General features: G+C 46.3%; 1 protein-coding gene across 2 annotated transcripts in view; it reads right to left on the bottom strand.

Annotated features, from left to right (window-relative positions):
• The window catches only part of LOC110487905 (SH3 domain-binding protein 5-like), a 27,075-nt gene extending 6,197 nt beyond the window's left edge, over positions 1-20,878 (bottom strand). The window contains exons 1-3 of one of the 2 annotated variants that reach the window (XM_036971391.1): positions 20,429-20,876; positions 12,832-12,894; positions 6,647-6,775 (exon numbers count right to left, since the gene is read on the bottom strand). In XM_036971391.1, the coding sequence (XP_036827286.1) occupies positions 6,647-6,775; positions 12,832-12,894; positions 20,429-20,509 (273 nt within the window). In that variant the 5' untranslated portion in view covers positions 20,510-20,876. Of the gene's footprint in view, positions 1-6,646; positions 6,776-12,831; positions 12,895-20,428 lie in introns of both variants that reach the window. The other variant, XM_036971392.1, reaches the window with a different exon arrangement.
• Positions 20,879-22,406: the final 1,528 nt, after the last annotated feature.

Genomic DNA, 22,406 nt, shown 5'->3' with positions numbered 1-22,406 from the left:
AGTGACATCAATAAGGGGTCATCGACTGACCAGGTGAATCCCGGTGAAAGCTACGACATGGAAAGAGCAGGTGTTCCTAATATTGTGTACACTCAGTGTATGTGTGTTTCTGTCTGACAGCTGATTTGTTAAATAGCAGCACTGACTGCCCACCAGCCAGCCCCCTTTGCCCAGTACATAACAACAGCAGGCTTTCATAGTCCAGGGTGTAGGCAGGAGATATGAAGTGAGGGAATGAGATAGGAATTTTTACCATGACTGTGACCAAGCCACCTACAACAAACACTGCCTCTATCAAACAGACAAACAGTCTTTGTTGGTGTAGGCTGCAGATCCATTCTTAGTGGTGTCTCAATTGTCTTTGGGTGCTGACCGTCTCATATTCACTGTGTCATTCACATTCAATTGTCTGCTTCAGAGGCCCTGTTTATACCTGGTTCTAACATGTGTCCTTTGTACTGATCTTGTTCACATTCTGATTGTGCCCATATTTGTAGACAGGTGTAGATGATTAAAAGACACCCCTCCCTGACCGCCTCCGGGGGTAGTCAGGAACGCCTTGTGTCTGGATATCTTAAAGGTGTAGATGATTAAAAGACACCCCTCCTGACCGCCTCCGGGGGTAGTCAGGAACGCCTTGTGTCTGGATATCTTAAAGGTGTAGATGATTAAAAGACACCCCTCCTGACCGCCTCCAGAGGTAGTCAGGAACGCCTTGTGTCTGGATATCTTAAAGGTGTAGATGATTAAAAGACACCCCTCCTGACCGCCTCCAGAGGTAGTCAGGAACGCCTTGTGTCTGGATATCTTAAAGGTGTAGACGGATCTGGACGGTGAAACCATTTTATACATCCTGATCCAGTCCTCCAAAATCACTACTGACTTATAGCTTCAACATGTGTCTTAATATAAATACATAAATATTATTTCTGAAAGAATATCTGTCAAATCATTTGCACACAGGGAGAGACCAGGACATCTAGTCACAATTTGGACACGGTGAACTGATAAAAGACACATTTGAATACTATCAAATCTGGGCACCAATCAGAATGTGGACAAGATCATGACACAGGACAAATGTTAGCGGCAGGTATAAACGAGGCCTTGAGTCACACTGTTTCAGACACCCATATGGGTTAGATCTAGACTCACTTCAATAGTCTGGTTCATACATCAACCCCCAGCAGGCTGAGGGCCCTAATGAACCCCCAGCAGGCTGAGGGCCCTAATGAACCCCCAGCAGGCTGAGGGCCCTAATGAACCCCCAGCAGGCTGAGGGCCCTAATGAACCCCCAGCAGGCCGAGGGCCCTAATGAACCCCCAGCAGGCTGAGGGCCCTAATGAAGTGTTCATACATAAACCCCCAGCAGGCTGAGGGCCCTAATGAAGTGTTCATACATAAACCCCCAGCAGGCTGAGGGCCCTAATGAAGTGTTCATACATAAACCCCCAGCAGACTGAGGGCCCTAATGAAGTGTTCATACATCAACCCCCAGCAGGCTGAGGGCCCTAATGAAGTGTTCATACATAAACCCCCAGCAGGCTGAGGGCCCTAATGAAGTCATCACCCAGCCTCTCTCCCCGTCCTCTATAGCCCAAACCCAGCCTCTCTCTCCCGTCCTCTATAGCCCAAACCCAGCCTCTCTCGCCCCGTGCTCTATAGCCCAAACCCAGCCTCTCTCTCCCCGTCCTCTATAGCCCAAACCCAGCCTCTCTCCCCGTCCTCTATAGCCCAAACCCAGCCTCTCTCCCCATCCTCTATAGCCCAAACCCAGCCTCTCTCTCACCGTCCTCTATAGCCCAAACCCAGCCTCTCTCGCCCCGTGCTCTATAGCCCAAACCCAGCCTCTCTCTCCCCGTCCTCTATAGCCCAAACCCAGCCTCTCTCGCCCCGTGCTCTATAGCCCAAACCCAGCCTCTCTCGCCCCGTCCTCTATAGCCCAAACCCAGCCTCTCTCGCCCCGTCCTCTATAGCCCAAACCCAGCCTCTCTCGCCCCGTGCTCTATAGCCCAAACCCAGCCTCTCTCGCCCCGTCCTCTATAGCCCAAACCCAGCCTCTCTCGCCCCGTCCTCTATAGCCCAAACCCAGCCTCTCTCTCACCGTCCAAAACCCAGCCTCTCTCGCCCCGTGCTCTATAGCCCAAACCCAGCCTCTCTCTCCCCGTCCTCTATAGCCCAAACCCAGCCTCTCTCGCCCCGTGCTCTATAGCCCAAACCCAGCCTCTCTCGCCCCGTCCTCTATAGCCCAAACCCAGCCTCTCTCGCCCCGTCCTCTATAGCCCAAACCCAGCCTCTCTCGCCCCGTGCTCTATAGCCCAAACGCAGCCTCTCTCGCCCCGTCCTCTATAGCCCAAACCCAGCCTCTCTCTCCCCGTCCTCTATAGCCCAAACCCAGCCTCTCTCCCCGTCCTCTATAGCCCAAACCCAGCCTCTCTCGCCCCGTGCTCTATAGCCCAAACCCAGCCTCTCTCTCCCCGTCCTCTATAGCCCAAACCCAGCCTCTCTCCCTGTCCTCTATAGCCCAAACCCAGCCTCTCTCTCCCCGTTCTCGATAGCCCAAACCCAGCCTCTCTCTCCCCGTCCTCTATAGCCCACCACCAGAGAAGAAGATGAAGGGAGTGGGGGATGTATGGGGGAGGGAAGTGAAGGGAGTGAGATGTGGAAGTGGAGGAATGGAGGGTGGAGGGAGGGAGCTGTTTTTCTCCTCTCATCCGTTGTAATCTCTTTGACAGACAAGCAGAAGTTGACTCCTCTCGCTCTCTCTCTACCTTTCTCCATATCTTTCTTCTTCTCTCTCCCTGACACCTCACTCCCCTCTCCTCTCTCCCTGATACCTCCCTCTTCTCTCTCCTTCTCTCTCCCTGATTCCTCCTCTCCTCTCTCCCTGATACCCCCCTCTTCTCTCTCCTTCTATCTCCCTGATTCCTTCTCTCCTCTCTCCCTGATTCCTACTCTCTTTCCTCATCTCTCCCTGATTCCTCCTCTTCTCTCTCCCTGATTCCTCCTCTCTCTCTCTCCCTGATTCCTCCTCTTATCTCCTCCTCTCTCCCTGATTCATCCCCTCTCTCTCCTCTCTCCCTGATTCCTCCTCTCTCTCCTCTTCTCTCCCCGATTCCTCCTCTTTCTCTCTCCTCCCTCCCTGATTCCTCCTCTCTCTCTCCTCTCTCCCTGATTCCTCCTCTCTCTCCTTCTCTCTCGCGGATTCCTCCCTCTTCTCTCTCCATGATTGCTCCTCTTCTCTCTCTCTCCTCTCTCCCAGATTCCTCATCTTCTCTTTCTCTCCTCTCTCCCTGATTCCTCCCTCTTCTCTCTCGTCTCTCCCTGATTCCTCCTCTTCTCTCTCTCCTCTCTCCCCAATTCCTCCCTCTTCTCTCTCCTCTCTTCCTGATTCCTCCCTCTTCTCTCTCCTCTCTCCCTGATTCCTCCTCTCTCGCTCTTCCTGATTCCTCCTTCTTCTCTCCCCTCTCTCCCTGATTCCTCCTCCTCTCTCTCCTCTCTCCCCGATTCCTCCCTCTTCTCTCTCCTCTCTCCCTGATTCCTCCCTCTTCTTTCCTCTCTCCCTGATTCCTCCTCTCTCGCTCTTCCTGATTCCTCCCTCTTCTCTCCCCTCTCTCCCTGATTCCTCCTCCTCACTCTCCTCTATCCCCAATTCCTCCCTCTTCTCTCTCCTCTCTCCCTGATTCCTCCCTCTTCTTTCCTCTCTCCCTGATTCCTCCTCTCTCGCTCTTCCTGATTCCTCCCTCTTCTCTCTCCTCTCTCCCTGATTCCTCCTCTCTCGCTCTTCCTGATTCCTCCCTCTTCTCTCCCCTCTCTACCTGATTCCTCCCTCTTCTCTCTCCTCTCTCCCTGATTCCTCCCTCTTCTCTCTCCTCTCTCCCTGATTCCTCCCTCTTCTCTCTCCTCTCTCCCTGATTCCTCCTCTCTCGCTCTTCCTGATTCCTCCCTCTTCTCTCTCCCTGATTCCTCCCTCTTCTCTCCCCTCTCTCCCTGATTCCACCACTCTCTTCCCCTCTCTCATGTGTGTGTGTGTAGTACAGCAAAAGCAAAACATTATTTCTCTGAACCACTGAAACCACTGACCAAATTTGACCTCCATCTAAAATGCACATAGGAGCTGCTAGCTAGGACTGCTAGCTAGATATGACTGCTAGCTAGATATGACTGCTAGCTAGATAGAACTGCTAGCTAGATAAGACTGCTAGCTAGATAGGGGCTGCTAGATAGATAGGGGCTGCTAGTGTAAGGAAGTGCTATTTCTTATGCAGGTGACCAGCCTACTGCTATTACATTGCTATAACTGAGACAACGTATTTTCACAGTAAAACATGTTAGGTCCCATACAGGATAGCTCCCACACCCACACACACAGCACACACACATTACACACACTAACTGCCGAGGACACACAGATAAGACATACACCCACACATTGGGAGGAAGAGACAGCCTTGACTTGCAGAAACCAGCGCACACACCTAATCTCCTTTCTAGCCGAACATTGTGTGACTGAGGACAGCGCACACACCTAATCTCCTTTTTAGCTGAACATTGCGTGACAAAGAACAAGACTCAGAGGGATGACGGACGGCCCAACAGGGCCAATCCAAGAAGACTACACCTCAGCCTGAACCAACCCGAAGACCCGATCTTCTAGAATCAACCTACTTTCTGTTCTGTATATGAGACATGTGCACTCTGTTATCTGCGCTTCTTTTCTGCTGGTTCCTTAAGAACCGAATGAAATGGCCCGTATACGTTGTACCAGATATCTTTACTCATAATTAAACTGTCACTTGTCATACAATAGACCACCTTGTCTGAATCGATCCTTGACCGGCTCACCCTCCTACATATCCCATCATTAACACTAGATAGATAGGGGCTGCTAGATAGATAGGAGCTGCTAGATAGATAGGACTGCTAGCTAGATAGGACTGCTAGCTAGATAGGACTGCTAGCTAGATAGGACTGATAGCTAGATAGGACTGCTAGCTAGATAGGAGCTGCTAGCTAGATAGGACTGATAGCTAGATAGGTGCTGCTAGCTAGATAGGAGCTGCTAGATAGATATGACTGCTAGCTAGATATGACTGCTAGCTAGATAAGACTGCTAGCTAGATAAGACTGCTAGCTAGATAAGACTGCTAGCTAGATAAGACTGCTAGCTAGATAGGGGCTGCTAGATAGATAGGGGCTGCTAGATAGATAGGACTGCTAGCTAGATAGGACTGCTAGCTAGATAGCTAGATAGGGGCTGTAATCCTGCCACTCACGTGTTGAAGTTGGCATCTACATACCCCCTATATACTGTAGACTGGCCAGCTATGTAGACACAGTGGACCTAGGACACTCAGTCTCTGTCCGCTTGTACCCTTTCCCATCAAAGCGTAGACAGGTCAGCTCATATTTTTTTGTTGGCAGACACACACGCTAGTCATTTGTTGAATGACTGAAATGATGCTCTCTCATAGGCTGTTGCCAGGGTTGATGGACCAAGCCCCCCTGGGTGTCTGTGAATAGCTACTAGGAGCCAATCAGAGCAGCTGTAGGAGGTGGGCAGGGGCAGGGGGTGGCAGAGGACACACGCCAGATTAGAGAGGTTAAATAAAGGAGGGATTAAACACTTGAGACTCATCTCTCTCTCATCTACCCTACTCACAAGCAGCTGACAGGAAGGGACAGAGGGACTCTGTGTGTGTGTGTGTGTGTGTGTGTGTGTGTGTGTGTGTGTGTGTGTGTGTGTGTGTGTGTGTGTGTGTGTGTGTGTGTGTGTGTGTGTGTGTGTGTGTGTGTGTGTGTGTGTGTGTGTGTGTGTGTGTGTGTGTGCGTGCGTGTGTGTGTGATTTAGAGAGTGGGTGTGTGACAGAGTTATAAATAGATGCATGATGAAATACACATCTTAGAATCAACTGTTAAAAACTACCAGAACCTACTGGATTCTCCAATTACATTTAATGAACTACAGGACAAAATACAAACCCTCCAACACAAAAAGGCCTGTGGTGTTGATGGTATCCTACATGAAATGATAAAATATACAGACCACAAATTCCAATTGGCTGTACTAAAACACTTTAACATCATCCTCAGCTCTGATATCTTCCCCGAGCAGGGATTAAACACCTGACACACTCATCTCTCTATCTACCCTACTCACAACTAGCTGACAGAGAAACTGTGTGTGTGTGTGTGTGTGTGTGTGTGTGTGTGTGTGTGTGTGTGTGTGTGTGTGTGTGTGTGTGTGTGTGTGTGTGTGTGTGTGTGTGTGTGTGTGTGTGTGTGTGTGTGTGTGTGTGTGTGTGTGTGTGTGTGCGCGCGCGTGTGTGTGTGAGTAGCAGTGTGTGATCAGTCTGATTTAGAGGTGGTGTGACAGAGATATAAATAGAATCAATGTGACTTCTCCTCTGGCTTTAAAGTCCTTGAGTGTGTGTGTGTGTTCTCTTTAAAATGTTCCTCTCATGTAGCCTGTATAACCCCGGCCTGCCCAAAAGGGTTCTTTGGCCGTCCCCACAGGAGACACCTTTTTGGTTCCATGTAGAACTCTCTGCGAAAAGGGTTCTACATGGAACTCAAAAGGGTTCTACCTGTGTGTGTGTGTGTGTGTGTGTGTGTGTGTGTGTGTATGTGTGTGTGTGTGTGTACCTGTCTGGCCACTCTCCTGGCCTCCCAGTAAGGTTTGGAGTCTTCTACATCTCTGCCGATCCTCTTCACCTGCTCATCCAGCTTCACTGTGGCTTCCACCAGCACCGTGCGGAACCTCTGACGACAGTCCTACAGACAGACAGACACACACACACACACACACACACACACACACACGTTAGTAAAACACCAACAAATCTCCAGGAACCTTATCTGTGTCACATTCTATCCTGTTCTATTGTCACCATGACAACAGACAGAGTGTTCATCTATACACAGTGTCATGTTATATTGTCACCGTGACAACAGACAGGGTGTTCGTCAGAGTGTATTGACACTGTATGAGTGTCTATGTAGCTATGTCTGTGCAGTTTTGTTTAGGAAGGTGTTTTCTCCTCTCCATCCCAATTCACAGAACTGAGATAGTCAGGCTTTTTCCTCAAAAGAGCTGTGTCAAACTCAATACAACACTAACTCACTTAACCTAGCATGGTAACTTTACATGAATCTGATTCACAAAGTTGGCACCACACACACACACACACACACACACACACACACACACACACACACACACACACACACACACACACAAGCATGACACACACACCCCCAGTCTGCAAACAGGAACATTACCCCTATGCTGTTACATATTCGTGGAAATATTACAGGGGAGAATCCCTTCTCTCGGTCCCTGCGTCACAATGTCTAAAATTAGGGGCTGAGAAATGTCTCTCTCCCTGTCAAAGAGGAGTGTGTGTGTGGCGCCAACTTTGTCAATCAGATTCATATAAAGTTACCACATGTCCCTGATTGTGATGGACAGTCCCACATTCCTGTAGGCTACTAATCTGTTCCTCGAAATCATCCCGTTGTCCCGCATTTGGGTATCTTAAATGTGGTCACCCTAGATTTAAGGGCTGTAACACCTGCATCTTGTCCCCAGAAAGGGAGGGGGTAGGAAGAGAGGAGGAAAAATGGAGGGGAAAAGAGAGGGGGAGACATGGAGGGGAAAAGAGAGGGGGAGACATGGAGGGGAAAAGAGAGGGGGAGAGATGGAGGGGAAAAGAGAGATGGAGGGGGAGACATGGAGGGGAAAAGAGGGGGAGAGAGATGGAGGGGAAAAGAGAGGGGGAGACATGGAGGGGAAAAGCGAGATGGAGGGGGAGACATGGAGGGGAAAAGATTGATGGAGGGGGAGACATGGAGGGGAAAAGAGGGGGAGAGAGATGGAGGGGAAAAGAGAGGGGGAGACATGGAGGGGAAATGAGAGGGAGAGAGATGGAAGGGAAAATAGAGGGGGAGACATGGAGGGGGAGACATGGAGGGGAAAAGAGAGGGGGAGACATGGAGGGGAAGGGAGAGGGGGAGAGATGGAGGGGAAAAGAGGGGGAGAGATGAAGGGGAAAAGAGAGATGAGACATGGAGGGGAAAAGAGAGGGGGAGACATGGAGGGGAAGGGAGAGGGGGAGGCATGGAGGGGAAAAGAGGGGGAGAGATGGAGGGGAAAAGAGAGGGGAGACATGGAGGGGAAAAGAGAGGGGGAGAGAAGAGAGGGGGAAGAGAGGGGGAGAAGGGGGCATTGAGGGGAAACTAGCTTCCTGTGACATCGTCACACTTCCTCAATGGTTTCTGCGGTTTCACGTTTCAATCAAGTTTCAAGTTTTAATGTCACATGCACAAGTACAGTGAAATGCCTTTCTTGCAAACTCTAACCCCAACAATACAATAATGAATAACAATGTAACACAATAAATAATAACACACAAGATATAACAACAAGAGGAACATGATAAAGTAATCATACTATATACAGGGTCAATCAGGTCCAGTGTCATATTGACAATGCGCAGGGATACTGGATCGATAGAGGTAGATATGTAGAGGGGTAAGAGGACAGGGATACTGGATCGATAGAGGTAGATATGTAGAGGGGTAAGGGGACAGGGATACTGGAGTGATGGAGGTAGATATGTATAGGGGGAAGGAGACAGGGATACTGGAGTGATGGAGGTAGATATGTATAGGGGGAAGGAGACAGGGATACTGGAGTGATGGAGGTAGATATGTATAGGAGACAGGGATACTGTAGTGATGGAGGTAGATATGTATAGGGGTAAGGGGACAGGGATACTGGAGTGATGGAGGTAGATATGTATAGAGGTAAGGGGACAGGGATACTGGAGTGATGGTGGTAGATATGTAAAGGAGAGACAGGGATACGGAAGCAGAGAAAACAATCTATGGGTTGGTTGGTTGGAGTCTTTAATGATTTTCTTGGTCTTCCTTTCACACCTCCTGATATAGAGAGGTTCTAGATGGCAAGGAGCTCGACCCCGGTGATGTACTGGGCTGTCCGCACCACACTCTGTAGTCCCAGGCTATCGAGAGCGGTGCTATTCCCATACCAGGCGGTGTTGCAGCCAGTCAAGATGCCCTCAGTCGTACAGCTGGAGAGTGTTTTTGAGGATTTGAAGGGCCCATGCCAAACCTTTTCAACCTCCTGAGGGGGAAAAGTTGCTGTCGGGCCTTCTTCACAACTACGCTCGTTTGTGTAGACCATTTTAAGTTCTTAGTGATTTGGACACAGAGGAACTCTCGACCCGCTCCACCGCAGCCCCGTCGATGTGGATGGGGACGTGCTCAGCCTCTGTTTCCTGTAGTCCACAATTAGCTCCTTGGTCTTACTGACGTTGAGGGAGAGGTTGTTGTCCTGGCACCACACTGTCAGGTCATTGACCTCCTCCCTATAGGCTGTCTCATCGTTGTCGGTGATCAGGCCTTACCACCGTAGTGGCGTCAGCAAACTTAATGATGGTGTTGAAATCGTGCCTGGCTACGCAGTCTTGGGTGAACAGGGAGTACAGGAGGGGACTAAACGCGCACCCCTGTGGGACCCCCGTGTTGAGGGTCAGCGTGGCGAGGTGATGTTGCCTACCCTCACCACCTGGGGTCGGCTCATCAGGAAGTCCAGGATCCAGTTTCAGAGGGAGGGGTTCAGTCCCATGATCCTAAGCTTGGTGACGAGCTTGGAGGGGACAATGGTGTTGAACGCTGAGCTGTAGTCAATGAACAGCATTCTCACATAGGTGTTCCTCATATCTAGGTGGGTGAGGGCAGTGTGGAGTACAATTGAGATTGCATCGTCTATGGATCTCTTGGGGCGGTATGCAAGTTGGAGTGGGTCTAGGATGTCTGGGATGATGTGTGCCATAACCAGCCTCTCAGAACACTTCATGGGTGACGAAGATATGAGGTATCTGTGACATCCACTGAGGAGCAATGTTTACAATAAACATGCTGATAGTTTGTCTCTCTGGAAAAGAACACCTATTAAATCAGTGATCCGAAACATGTTTAACCCAATACTGACCAATGAACTCCTGATGTTGAAACGTAGCTTCCTGAAGTTGTTTTTGTGTTACACCAAGCCAATGTCTCGAACCACAGTCCCTGACCCCTGGTCTCTGACCCCTGGTCCCTGGCCCCTGACCCCTGTCCCCTGGTCCCTGTCCCCTGACCACCGTCCCCTGGCCCCTGGTCCCTCTCCCCTGTCCCCTGTCCCATGTCCCCTGGCCCCTGACCCAGTCTTAAAACAGGACCAAACAATACTGTGCTTCCTAACAGTAATCCAAATGTCTTTCTAATAGCTGCTGCTCAGAGAGCGAGAGTAGACCTAGGGTTTAAAGGTCAGACGGCAAGACAGAGAGAGAGTAGACCTAGGGTTTAATGGTCAGACGGCAAGACAGAGAGAGAGTAGACCTAGGGTTTAATGGTCAGACGGCAAGACAGAGAGAGAGTAGACCTAGGGTTTAATGGTCAGACGGCAAGACAGAGAGAGAGTAGACCTAGGGTTTAATGGTCAGACGGCAAGACAGAGAGCGAGAGAGAGAGAGAGAGAGGCCACACAGGCCCGTCTACCCTACAGGGGGATCTAGGGGGGCTCAGAGTCACCTTTTGTTTATAACGTAAACAACTTGACATACTTCGCATACCTCCCTTTCAGCCATTCTCTTTCTCTGAATTAGCTTCCTGGAAATATACAACAACATAATATACAGTGGGGCAAAAAAGTATTTAGTCAGCCACCAATTGTGCAAGTTCTCCCACTTAAAAAGATGAGAGAGGCCTGTAATTTTCATCATAGGTACACTTCAACTATGACAGACAAATTGAGAAAAAAATTCCAGAAAATCACATTGTAGGATTTTTAATGAATTTATTTGCAAATTATGGTGGAAAATAAGTATTTGGTCAATAACAAAAGTTTATCTCAATACTTTGTTATATACCCTTTGTTGGCAATGACAGAGGTCAAACGTTTTCTGTAAGTCTTCACAAGGTTTTCACACACTGTTGCTGGTATTTTGGCCCATTCCTCCATGCAGATCTCCTCTAGAGCAGTGATGTTTTGGGGCTGTTGCTGGGCAACATGGACTTTCAACTCCCTCCAAAGACTGGCTAGGCCACTCCAGGACCTTGAAATGCTTCTTACGAAGCCACTCCTTCGTTGCCCGGGCGGTGTGTTTGGGATCATTGTCATGCTGAAAGACCCAGCCACGTTTTATCTTCAATGCCCTTGCTGATGGAAGGAGGTTTTCACTCAAAATCTCACGATACATGGCCCCATTCATTCTTTCCTTTACACGGATCAGTCGTGCTGGTCCCTTTGCAGAAAAACAGCCCCAAAGCATGATGTTTCCACCCCCATGCTTCACAGTAGGTATTGTTATTTGGATGCAACTCAGCATTCTTTGTCCTCCAAACACGACGAGTTAAGTTTTAACCAAAAAGTTATATTTTGGTTTCATCTGACCATATGACATTCTCCCAATCTTCTTCTGGATCATCCAAATGCTCTCTAGCAAACTTCAGATGGGCCTGGACATGTACTGGCTTAAGCAGGGGGACACGTCTGGCACTGCAGGATTTGAGTCCCTGGCGGCGTAGTGTGTTACTGATGGTAGGCTTTGTTACTTTGGTCCCAGCTCTCTGCAGGTCATTCACTAGGTCCCCCCGTGTGGTTCTGGGATTTTTGCTCAACGTTCTTGTGATCATTTTGACCCCACGGGGTGAGATCTTGCGTGGAGCCCCAGATCGAGGGAGATTATCAGTGGTCTTGTATGTCTTCAATTTCCTAATAATTGCTCCCACAGTTGATTTCTTCAAACCAAGCTGCTTACCTATTGCAGATTCAGTCTTCCCAGCCTGGTGCAAGTCTACAATTTTGTTTCTGGTGTCCTTTGACAGCTCTTTGGTCTTGGCCATAGTGGAGTTTGGAGTGTGACTGTTTGAGGTTGTGGACAGGTGTCTTTTATACTGATAACAAGTTCAAACAGGTGCCATTAATACAGGTAACGAGTGGAGGACAGAGGAGCCTCTTAAAGAAGTTACAGGTCTGTGAGAGCCAGAAATCTTGCTTGTTTGTAGGTGACCAAATACTTATTTTCCACCATAATTTGCAAATAAATTCATTCAAAATCCTACAATGTGATTTTCTGGATTTTTCTCATTTTGTCTGTCATAGTTGAAGGGTACCTGTGATGAAAATTACAGGCCTCTCTCATCTTTCTAAGTGGGAGAACTTGCACAATTGGTGGCTGACTAAATACTTTTTTTGCCCCACTGTATGTGTAACAAATAATTAAAGAGCAGGAGTAAATAACAATAGCGAGGCTATAAACAGGGGGTACCGGTACAGAGTCAATTTACGGGGGCACCGGCTAGTTGAGGTAATATGTACATGTAGGTAGAGTTATTAAAGTGACTATGCATCGATAATAAACAGCGAGTAGCAGCAGTGTAAAAGAAGGGGGGGGGGGGGGGGTGCAACACAAATAGTCTGGGTGGCCATTTGATTAGCTGTTCAGGAGTCTTATGGCTTGGGGGTAGAAGCTGTTGAGAAGACTTTTGGACCTAGACTTGGCTATACTATATACTAGACTCTTTCCAACGAAACCCAGAAGAGGAGAGGAGGTGGTTTAGAGGAGGAAAAGAGCGTATTGGTAATGTAACCCAGGAGAGGAGGTGGTTTAGAGGAGGAAATGAAGACGTCAGATTTGGGATTGGCTGCTATTTGATTTGATTTGAATGAAAGGCTTTGGGCCAGTAACAGAAAGGGTCACTGGTTGGAAAAGCCAAGAAAGTGACAAGTCTGTCCTTGTCACAAACGCACACAGGCCCACCTCCAGCTCTGTCTCCCAGCGGTTGATGTCCTCTGTAGACTGGTTCAACTTGTCCAACTCTCCCTGTTTACACACAACACACAGGAGACAGGGAGGAGGGAAGGAGGCAAGGATAGGAGAGAGAAAAATGAAGAGGAAGGAAAAGAGAGAGGATAGAGAGCAAAAAGAAAGTGTTGTGGAATTACATGAAATGTGTTTATAAAAGGCCAAAATGCTCCTGTGCTGAGAAAGGACAAGCAATGTATCTGATCTAGCCTATATAGGTATCTGATCTAACCTATATAGGTATCTGATCTAGCCTATATAGGTATCTGATCTAGCCTATATAGGTATCTGATCTAGCCTATATAGGTATCTGATCTAGCCTATATAGGTATCTGATCTAACCTATAACCTAGGTCTACTCTGCATTGAACATTCCATTTTGTGAATAGTGATTGTTATATTGTTGTTTTAAATTACGACTATCCCAATCTAATCATCGCATTAGGAATAGTAGGCTATCTTACACACAGTACCAGTCAGAAGTTTGGACATACCTACTCATTCAAGGGTTTTTCTTTATTTTTTAAAACTATTTTCTACCTTGTAGAAAAATACTGAAGACATCAAAACTATGAAATAACACACATGGAATCATGTAATAACCCCCCCCCCCCAAAAAAAAAGTGTTAAACAAATCAAAATATATTTATATGTGTGATACTTCAAAGTAGCCACCCTGTGCCTTGATCACAGCTTTGCACACTCTTGGCATTCTCTCAACCAGCTTCATGAGGTAGTCACCTGGAATGCATTTCAATTAACAGGTGGGGCTTGTTAAAAGTTAATTTGTGGAATTTCTTTCCTTCTTAATGCATTTGAACCAATCAGTTGTGTTGTGACAAGGTAGGGGGGTATACAGAAGAGCCCTATTTGGTAAAAGACCAAGTCCATATTATGGCAGAACAGCTCAAATAAGCAAAGAGAAACAACAGTCCATCCTTACTTTAAGACATGAAGGTCAGTCAATTCTGAACATTTCAAGACATTTTTAAGTTTCTTCAAGTGCAGTCGCAATAAACCATCAAGCGCTATGATGAAACTGTCTCTCATGAGGACCGCCACAGGAATGGAAGACCCAGAGTTACCTCTACTATAGAGGATAAGTTCATTAGAGTTAACTGCACCTCAGAGTGCAGCCCAAATAAATGCTTCACCGAGTTCAAGTAACAGTGTAACTAACGCCTGACGTCGGGAGGAGTGGACCAAAGCGTGAAGTGTTCATGATTATTTTTATTATCAAAAAACACTCGAACAAAGTAACTAAATGAAAGCGACCAGTTCTGTCAGGTAACAGAGACTAAACAGAAAATAACTACCCACAAAACACAGGTGGGAAAAAGGCTGCCTAAGTGTGATCCCCAATCAGAGGATCAAAAGAGACTTGCTCGGGCCAAGAAACACGAGCATTGGACATTAGACCGGTGGCAATCTGTCCTTTAGTCTGATGAGTCCAAATTTGAGATTTTTGGTTCCAACCGCCGTGTAGCTGAACGGATGATCTCCGCATGTGTGGTTCCCACCGTGAAGCATGGAGGAGGAGGTGTGATTGTGTGGGGGTGCTTTGCTGGTGACACTGTCAGTGATTTATTTAGAATTCAATTCACACTTAACCAGCATGGCTACTGCAGCGATACGCCATCCCATCTGGTTTGCGCTTAGTGGGACAATCATTTGTTTTCAACTGGACAATGACCCAAAACACACCTCCAGGCTTGTGTAAGGGCTATTTGACCAAGAAGGAGCGTGATGGAGTGCTGCATCAGATGACCTGGCCTCCACAATCACCCAACCTCAACCCAATTGAGATGGTTTGGGATGAGTTGGACCGCAGAGTGAAGGAAAAGCAGCCAACAAGTACCCAGTATATGTAGGAACCAGAGCCGGGGGGCCCTATACGTTCACTACGCAAATTGCGTAGGCCCCCTCAAATTACACAAATTACCCCCCACTTGTGGCAAAGCGGGTGTCAATGTGTACAACTTGGATGAGAGGATAAAGCGGAACCATCCTTCTGGTCATGAAAAGAGAAGAAGAAAAACACCATGAAAGTGAATCCCAGGAACAGCAATCAGGTAAACTTGTCTTCTCTCCTCTCCAAGCAAAAAACAGTAACGTTAAGTTGATGTGCTAGCTGGGCAGTGCGTCTCTCTCTAGTCTGTCTGTCTTGCTAACCTAGCTGGGCAGTGCATCTCTCTCGTCTGTCTGTCTTGCTAACCTAGCTGGGCAGTGCATCTCTCTCTCTAGTCTGTCTGTCTTGCTAACCTAGCTGGGCAGTGCATCTCTCTCTAGTCTGTCTGTCTTGCTAACCTAGCTGGGCAGTGCATCTCTCTCTCTAGTCTGTCTGTCTTGCTAACCTAGCTGGGCAGTACATCTCTTGGTCTGTCTGTCTTGCTTGCCAGCCACTTCCAGGGCTGTGTTTGGTTTCGTTGTGCCTGACAAAAGTGAGAGTGAAATACAACTATTTATTACGTTGGATAAACGTCAACGGGCAACGGTGTTTATAACTGCAGCTCGGGAAAGATAACCGTGTCGCGCGTGAACATGCGTTTATATGCACGAAATGAAACTCGCGCTTTCCAGCAGCAACCTCTGGGGGGACCAGTCCAGACAATATATGGGCGTGATGGCTCTCGTCATAGGCGCACATCATTTTAAAACAAGCCAATGATTATCTAGTCTCTCAGTCAAGGTTTACTTACAACTTTGGACTAATGCAATACGGAAAGCAATGGATTGCCATTGACTAGCGATGTATATATTGAATTTAAAATGTTGATTAGCTGGGCATACTGGGCAATACGGATGCACATCCCTCAGTAAATAATAACCATAAAGTATTCAACCAAGCCACAGGATGAATAATATTTTATATTTCAAAATGTATAAAATGAAATCTGGGGGAGCCATTTTGAATGGGCCTGATGCAGCCGATAAAATTAATAAAAGTATTGTTATCTATAATTTACAGGTGCTATGCTTAAGTTTGTCAGTAGAGGAGATGCTGGATAATCAGCCAGTACAAGCACAGACTCAGTTGATCCACATCCAGCCTCAGCCAGTACAAGCACAGACTCAGTTGATCCACATCCAGCCTCAGCCAGTACTAACACCGACCCAGTACTGCCGTCTTCAGCAAATACTAACACAGACCCAATACAGTCTTCTTCAGCTAGTACTAACACAGACCCAGTACAGGCAGCCTCAGCCAGTACACAGACCCAGGTGAAGTACAGGCAGCCTCAGCCAGTACACAGACCCAGGTGAAGTACAGGCAGCCTCAGCCAGTACTAGTACAACCAGAGGTGTATAGCCAGCAACAGATACAAGCAGCTCAGACCCTAATAGAACAGTTTCTGCTCCACCAAATGACCCAGATTGACCCAGTCTTAACAGACTTTATGAGGACTGAGTTGGTGCTCAGAGGTGCATTCAAACCAGGACTGGGTTTCTCTTACCCTAAAGACAAGTCTAGAAGAGGTTTCCTTCAGGCTTATTACAGAGACAGATGGCTAAATGGGGAAAAGATGACCAGGAGCTGGCTAAATGGGGAAAAGATGACCAGGAGCTGGCTAAATGGGGAAAAGATGACCAGGAGCTGGCTAAATGGGGAAAAGATGACCAGGAGCTGGCTAAATGGGGAAAAGATTACCAGGAGCTGGCTAAATGGGGAAAAGATTACCAGGAGCTGGCTAAATGGGGAAAAGATGACCAGGAGCTGGCTAAATGGGGAAAAGATGACCAGGAGCTGGCTTTCATAATCAATCAAAAACAACACTGTCTGTTGTTTTTGCTGTAAGCTCTTTTCTTTTCTAAGTATCACCCGGTCTCTGTCTGAAAGAAACCTAGCATTCAGGGGTTCATCAGACAAACTCTTCCAACCAGATAATGGAAACTTCCTAAAATACGTTGAATTACTGGCAAAATGTAACCCAGTAATGCAAAATCATCTCAGCAAAATTAAAAATGGAGAGACGCATGCTCATTCATTACCTTGGGAAGCGCACACAGAATGAGCTGATACAGATTGTGAGTGACAAGATTCTAGAAGCAATAGTGACTAATGTAAGAGACTCAAAGTACTTCTCCATTTATCTTGGACTGTACACCCGACATTAGTCAACCGGAGTCAAATGTCCATTATTCTGAGAAGCTTGGCTTTAAAAAGAAAGCCAGAGATCAAGGAGCACTTCCTCTGGCTTTGTGAATGTTGAGGTTACAACAGGCTTGAATCTGTCCACTGTCATCTTAGATAAGCTGAACGAGCTGAAGATTCCATTTGAAGATCGCAGAGGGCAAGCTTATGATAATGGGGTCAACATGAAGGGCAAGCTCCAAGGGGTACAAGCCAGACTGCTCCAAAAACATCCCAGAGCCGTGTTCATCCCATGTGGAGCACCTACTCCAAACCTTGTCATTGCAGATGCTGCCAAATCTTCAAAAGATGCAGGTGGGTTTTTTGGGGGCATGTGTAAAAGCTCTTCACCTTCTTTTCAGCTGGCACACAAAGATGGAGTGTTTTGAAGAAACACCTGAACATAACTGTGAAGTCATGGAGTGACACAAGATGGGAGAGTAGGCTCCAAAGTGTTCATGCAATCAGGTATCTGTCACGCCCTGACCTTAGAGATCCTTTTTATTCTCTATTTTGGTTAGGTCAGGGTGTGATTTGGGTGGGCAATCTATGTGTTCTATTTCTTTGTTGGCCGGGTATGGTTCCCAATCAGAGGCAGCTGTCTATCGTTGTCTCTGATTGGGAATCATACTTAGGCAGCCTGTTTTCCACCTGAGTTTGTGGGATCTTTTTTTTTGCACAGTAGCTGTATAGCCCTGCAGAACTTTATGTTCGGTTTTGTATTTTGTTGGGTTTTTTTTGGTGTTCATTTGAAATAAAAGTAAGAAGTTTGCCTACCATGCTGCACCTTGGTCTAATCCATCTCTAAACGATCGTAACAGTATCAGGCTTCTGGGGTTCGGGAGGCATTACTGGAATCCAGACAGACGATCAACGATCCTGTGGCCAAAGTGGAGGCACAAGCACTTGCGGAGGATCAGTTGCAGTTGGATCCTACCGCCTCTTGATTTGCTGTGTCGTATGGTGTGAGATACTGACAGTGTCAAACAAGGTGAACAAGCTCCTCCAATCCGCCTCAATGCAGTTGGATATCATAGTGAATTGAATCTCAAATGCAAAGGCTTCCCTCACTACATACCGGGAAACTGGATTCTCTGAGACCCAGAGAGCAGCCAAAAGCATTTGTGAAGAAATTAATGTGACGGCTGTTCTGAAAGAGAAGAGACTGAGTCGTTTTGAGCTACGAGGCTCCTGATGAACCACTGACTGACGCATTGGAAAACCTTCAAGTCAACTACTTCAACATTGTGGTCGACTCTGCTGTGACGTCCATGGATGAGAGAATTGAAACACTCAACCAGGTGAAAAACAAATATGGAGTGCTGCTGAACTTCAGCACTGCCTCTCAAATGTCCAGTGAATCTTTTAAAGGCTCACTGCATGGAAGTTGAAAACACTCTTAACCTTCAGAGATGACTGTGACATCAGTGGAATGGATCGGGCACACGAGATTCAGAATAGACCTGACTGCATTTGAGCTGCTTTCCTTTCTCTGTGAGAAAAACCTGGAGGAACTCTATCCTAACCTTTTGGATAGCCCTTAGAATTGCAGTCATCCTACCAGTAACAGTAGCATCGGCAGAGAGGAGATTTTACAAATGAAAGCTCATCGAAAGCTATCTGAGGTCTTCCATGTCACAGGAACGTTTGAGTGGTCTGGCCATCGGGAGCATAAATCATGAACGTTTGAGTGGTCTGGCCATTGGGAGCATAAATCATGAACGTTTGAGTGGTCTGGCCATCGGGAGCATAAATCATGAACGTTTGAGTGGTCTGGCCATCGGGAGCATAAATCATGAACGTTTGAGTGGTCTGGCCATCAGGAGAATAAATCATGAACGTTTGAGTGGTCTGGCCATCGGGAGCATAAATCATGAACGTTTGAGTGGTCTGGCCATCGGGAGCATAAATCATGAACGTTTGAGTGGTCTGGCCATCGGGAGCATAAATCATGAACGTTTGAGTGGTCTGGCCATCGGGAGCATAAATCATGAACGTTTGAGTGGTCTGGCCATCGGGAGCATAAATCATGAACGTTTGAGTGGTCTGGCCATCGGGAGCATAAATCATGAACGTTTGAGTGGTCTGGCCATCGGGAGCATAAATCATGAACGTTTGAGTGGTCTGGCCATCGGGAGCATAAATCATGAACGTTTGAGTGGTCTGGCCATCGGGAGCATAAATCATGACGTGGGGAAACCCATGTCCTACGATGACATCATTGTGGTGATTTTTGCCTCAAGAAAGTACAGAAGGGGAATATGTTGATGGTAAGATTTGAATTCAAATGTTTACACACTTAGTAACATTTAAGATTCCATGGCAGAAGTGCATTTGTGTAAATGACTGCTTAGCTATGTGACATAGTTTCTCCATTTCTTCCAGATAGACTGGTACCCATGCTGATGCTGGAAATGCCCAGGCTGTAGAGGGAACCAAAGTGAATCACAGCTGCGTAGGTTTTATTTGACTATTTTGAGACGTATAGCTGCAGTCCTGGCCTATAGGCTTATGTTTACATTGTATAGACAAAGATAATTGTATAATATTGTGAGGACTGGACTAATTGCCAGGCAGCAGAGCCAAAGTTCTGTTTTATATTTTATTATTTTATATTTTCTACAATTTCTTATTTATGTTAATATTCACTTAAGATTCTATAGAAAATATTATATTCAATGAATATTGTTGTTTTATACCTCATTCTGTTCTGTATAGGTCTACTTATTACTAGACCGACAGACGGTCAAACTGTTTTAAAGGAGGGAGGATTGTAGTGGGAGCACTAGGGTATCAGGTGTGACTGTGTGGCAATGGTAAATGGTTTACATTGCTCACGGGTCAGGTAGGAGGGGCCCCTTAGGAGAATTTTGCTTAGGGCCCCAGAGAGGTCACGACCGGCTCTGGTAGGAACTCCTTCAAGATTGTTGGAAAAGCATTCCACTTGAAGCTGGTTGAGAGAATGCCAAGTGTGCAAAGCTGTCATCAACACAAAGGATGCCTACTTTTGAAGAATCTAAAATATAAACTACATTTTGATTTGTTTAACACTTTTTTTGTTGTTGTTGGTTACTACATGATTCCACATGTGTTATTTCATAGTCTTGATGTCTTCACTATTTCACAATGTAGAAAATATAAAGAAACCCTTGAATGAGTAGGTGTGTCCAAACTTTTGACTGGTAATGTACTTCTGCAAATGGGAGGATGCTTTATTATAAAGGTGCATTTTTTGGGGGGGTGAAAATGAGCTTTCCCAAACTTGAAACCCATGAAACCCATATGTGTTAAAAGGTGATATGGCAAATCTTTACTGAGTCTAGTCTTTTTTAAGACCACAGAGATCATATATGAAATGAAAAGGGATTATATATGTTTGGGTGTCTATCTAACATGATAACTGTCGGCTAATCACTGTACCTGGATCCGGGGGTCAACCACGTCGTCCTCGGGAGATTCACACTCTTCCACTGGCTTGATTCCCTTCTCTAACTTCTCCATCTTGTGGGGGTTCTCAGAACCAGGGTCCTCCGTTAAACACAAAACAAGACCCCCGCCGAGATGAGACTTTAGCGGCTAGTTGAGTTCAGGCGGTCCGTCGCCTCTTTCTTCACAGGGAGAAGATTCGAGTGTATTCCGTTATAATAGTATAAACACACAGCAGGCTCGCAAACACACGAATATACTGCAGACGTCCGGGATAGACAGAAAACAGCAGGAAAGCGTGTCTGTTTGTAGCTCACCACTGAAATGAATCCCAACAGGCGGTTTTGCTGAAAGCAACCTTCCCGGACAGAGACAGCGACCGGGAGAGTGAGTGAGTTTAATGAGAGGAGAGAGCGCGAAACATTTGTGGAATGAGAGCTCGGATACAACGAGAGTTGGGTTTAGTGCGTCCTCTGCTGACTACCAAGATGAATGCAGATGTTGTAGTGCGAGTGACCCAGAGAGCACGGATTTGTTGTGTTATCATACAGGAGTAATGAACAAAAGATCTCAAGCTAAATATCTAATACTAAAATGTATTTTTCCTTTCATATTTTGTAATAGGGAAATAGGGAACGTGAGCTGGGATTAGACCGTCGTGAGACAGGTTAGTTTTACCCTACTGATGATGTGTTGTTGCAATAGGATAAACCAGCTATGTAATAACGTTTATATAAGCAGCTTTGTTAACATTTTGTTACAGAAGAACAACAGAATAGCTGATAGTTGTCTGTCAATGAAGTGACATTATTTTCTGTATTTACTGATGAAACACCATCTGCAGCCTGCTAATGGATGTCGGTGGTGGACGGACACAGTGTGGGTAACGGGTCACTTTATGCGTGTGTGTCCTACGTAACAACTCATTGGAGTGTTGTCACATTAATTGATGAGGTGTCACAGTTGGCTCATGCCAAACATACACACACACACACGCGCGCGCACTAACACATAGGCAATACACATTTCATGAGGGGTCACAGCGTTCTCTGAACTGTATGGATGACACTGACAAAGGCTGTGACGTGTATATCTACTCACCCCTGAATGAAATAAATACTAAAAAGAAACAATCTCCATTTTGAAATTCTATAAAATGTTGGTCGACGCACCTATTCCCGAACGCATTGGGCACAATAACTCCATGGTTTAATTTAAGTCAAGACTAAGTTAATTCTACTTAAATTAATCAACTTTTTTTTGTAAATGGCTTCCTGGCAAATTGCTTTAACTTCGGATGAATTTGTTCTAGACTAGGGAGTCTCAGAGTAAGGTAATGTGAGGACTAACCATTTCATCTTTGTGAAGCCAAATTAGATGAACTACGTGTATTTCGTACTGACCTGAGGATGCTTTAAAAAAACAGGGATGGGACACTAATACAAAAGCATTGATTGGAATTGGAGCAAGTAACCTGAACCAAACAATGGACGGAGGTCAAAGAAAACATTCAAAGAATTTTAATGACTTTGAAAAAAAACCTCTTGAAGCGATTAGTGTCAAACCATCAAAACAATAAAAATAATGCCTTTGTTACCTGGCGACAGTACACTCAGCACAGGACACAAACTCATTTGAGATTGTTTATTATGTCGAAGCTTAAATTTAAAAAAATGATAATGTAGGAGAAAAATCCCTGCAAGGTGAAGTCCCCATAAAGTAACATTCAGTCTAAACCACCATCAAGTGAAATAAATATGTTAGTAAAGTGTATAAAAACAATAGAAGTACAATAAGTACAAAGTGAAATGCATAAACGGTTGTTTTTGTAGTGGCTCTGCTTTAAACATACTGTCCACGTGATACCCATCCAGGCCTGGGCAACTCCAGTCCTCGGGGCCTGATTGGTACCACACTTTTCCCCCGATCCCTAGCAAACACACCTGATTGAAACTAATTGCATTCTAAACTG

The sequence above is a fragment of the Oncorhynchus mykiss genome, chromosome 32 (genome assembly GCF_013265735.2).
Source record: "Oncorhynchus mykiss isolate Arlee chromosome 32, USDA_OmykA_1.1, whole genome shotgun sequence".
Lineage (NCBI taxonomy): Eukaryota > Metazoa > Chordata > Actinopteri > Salmoniformes > Salmonidae > Oncorhynchus > Oncorhynchus mykiss.
This window is presented reverse-complemented; position numbering and strand designations above follow the sequence as displayed.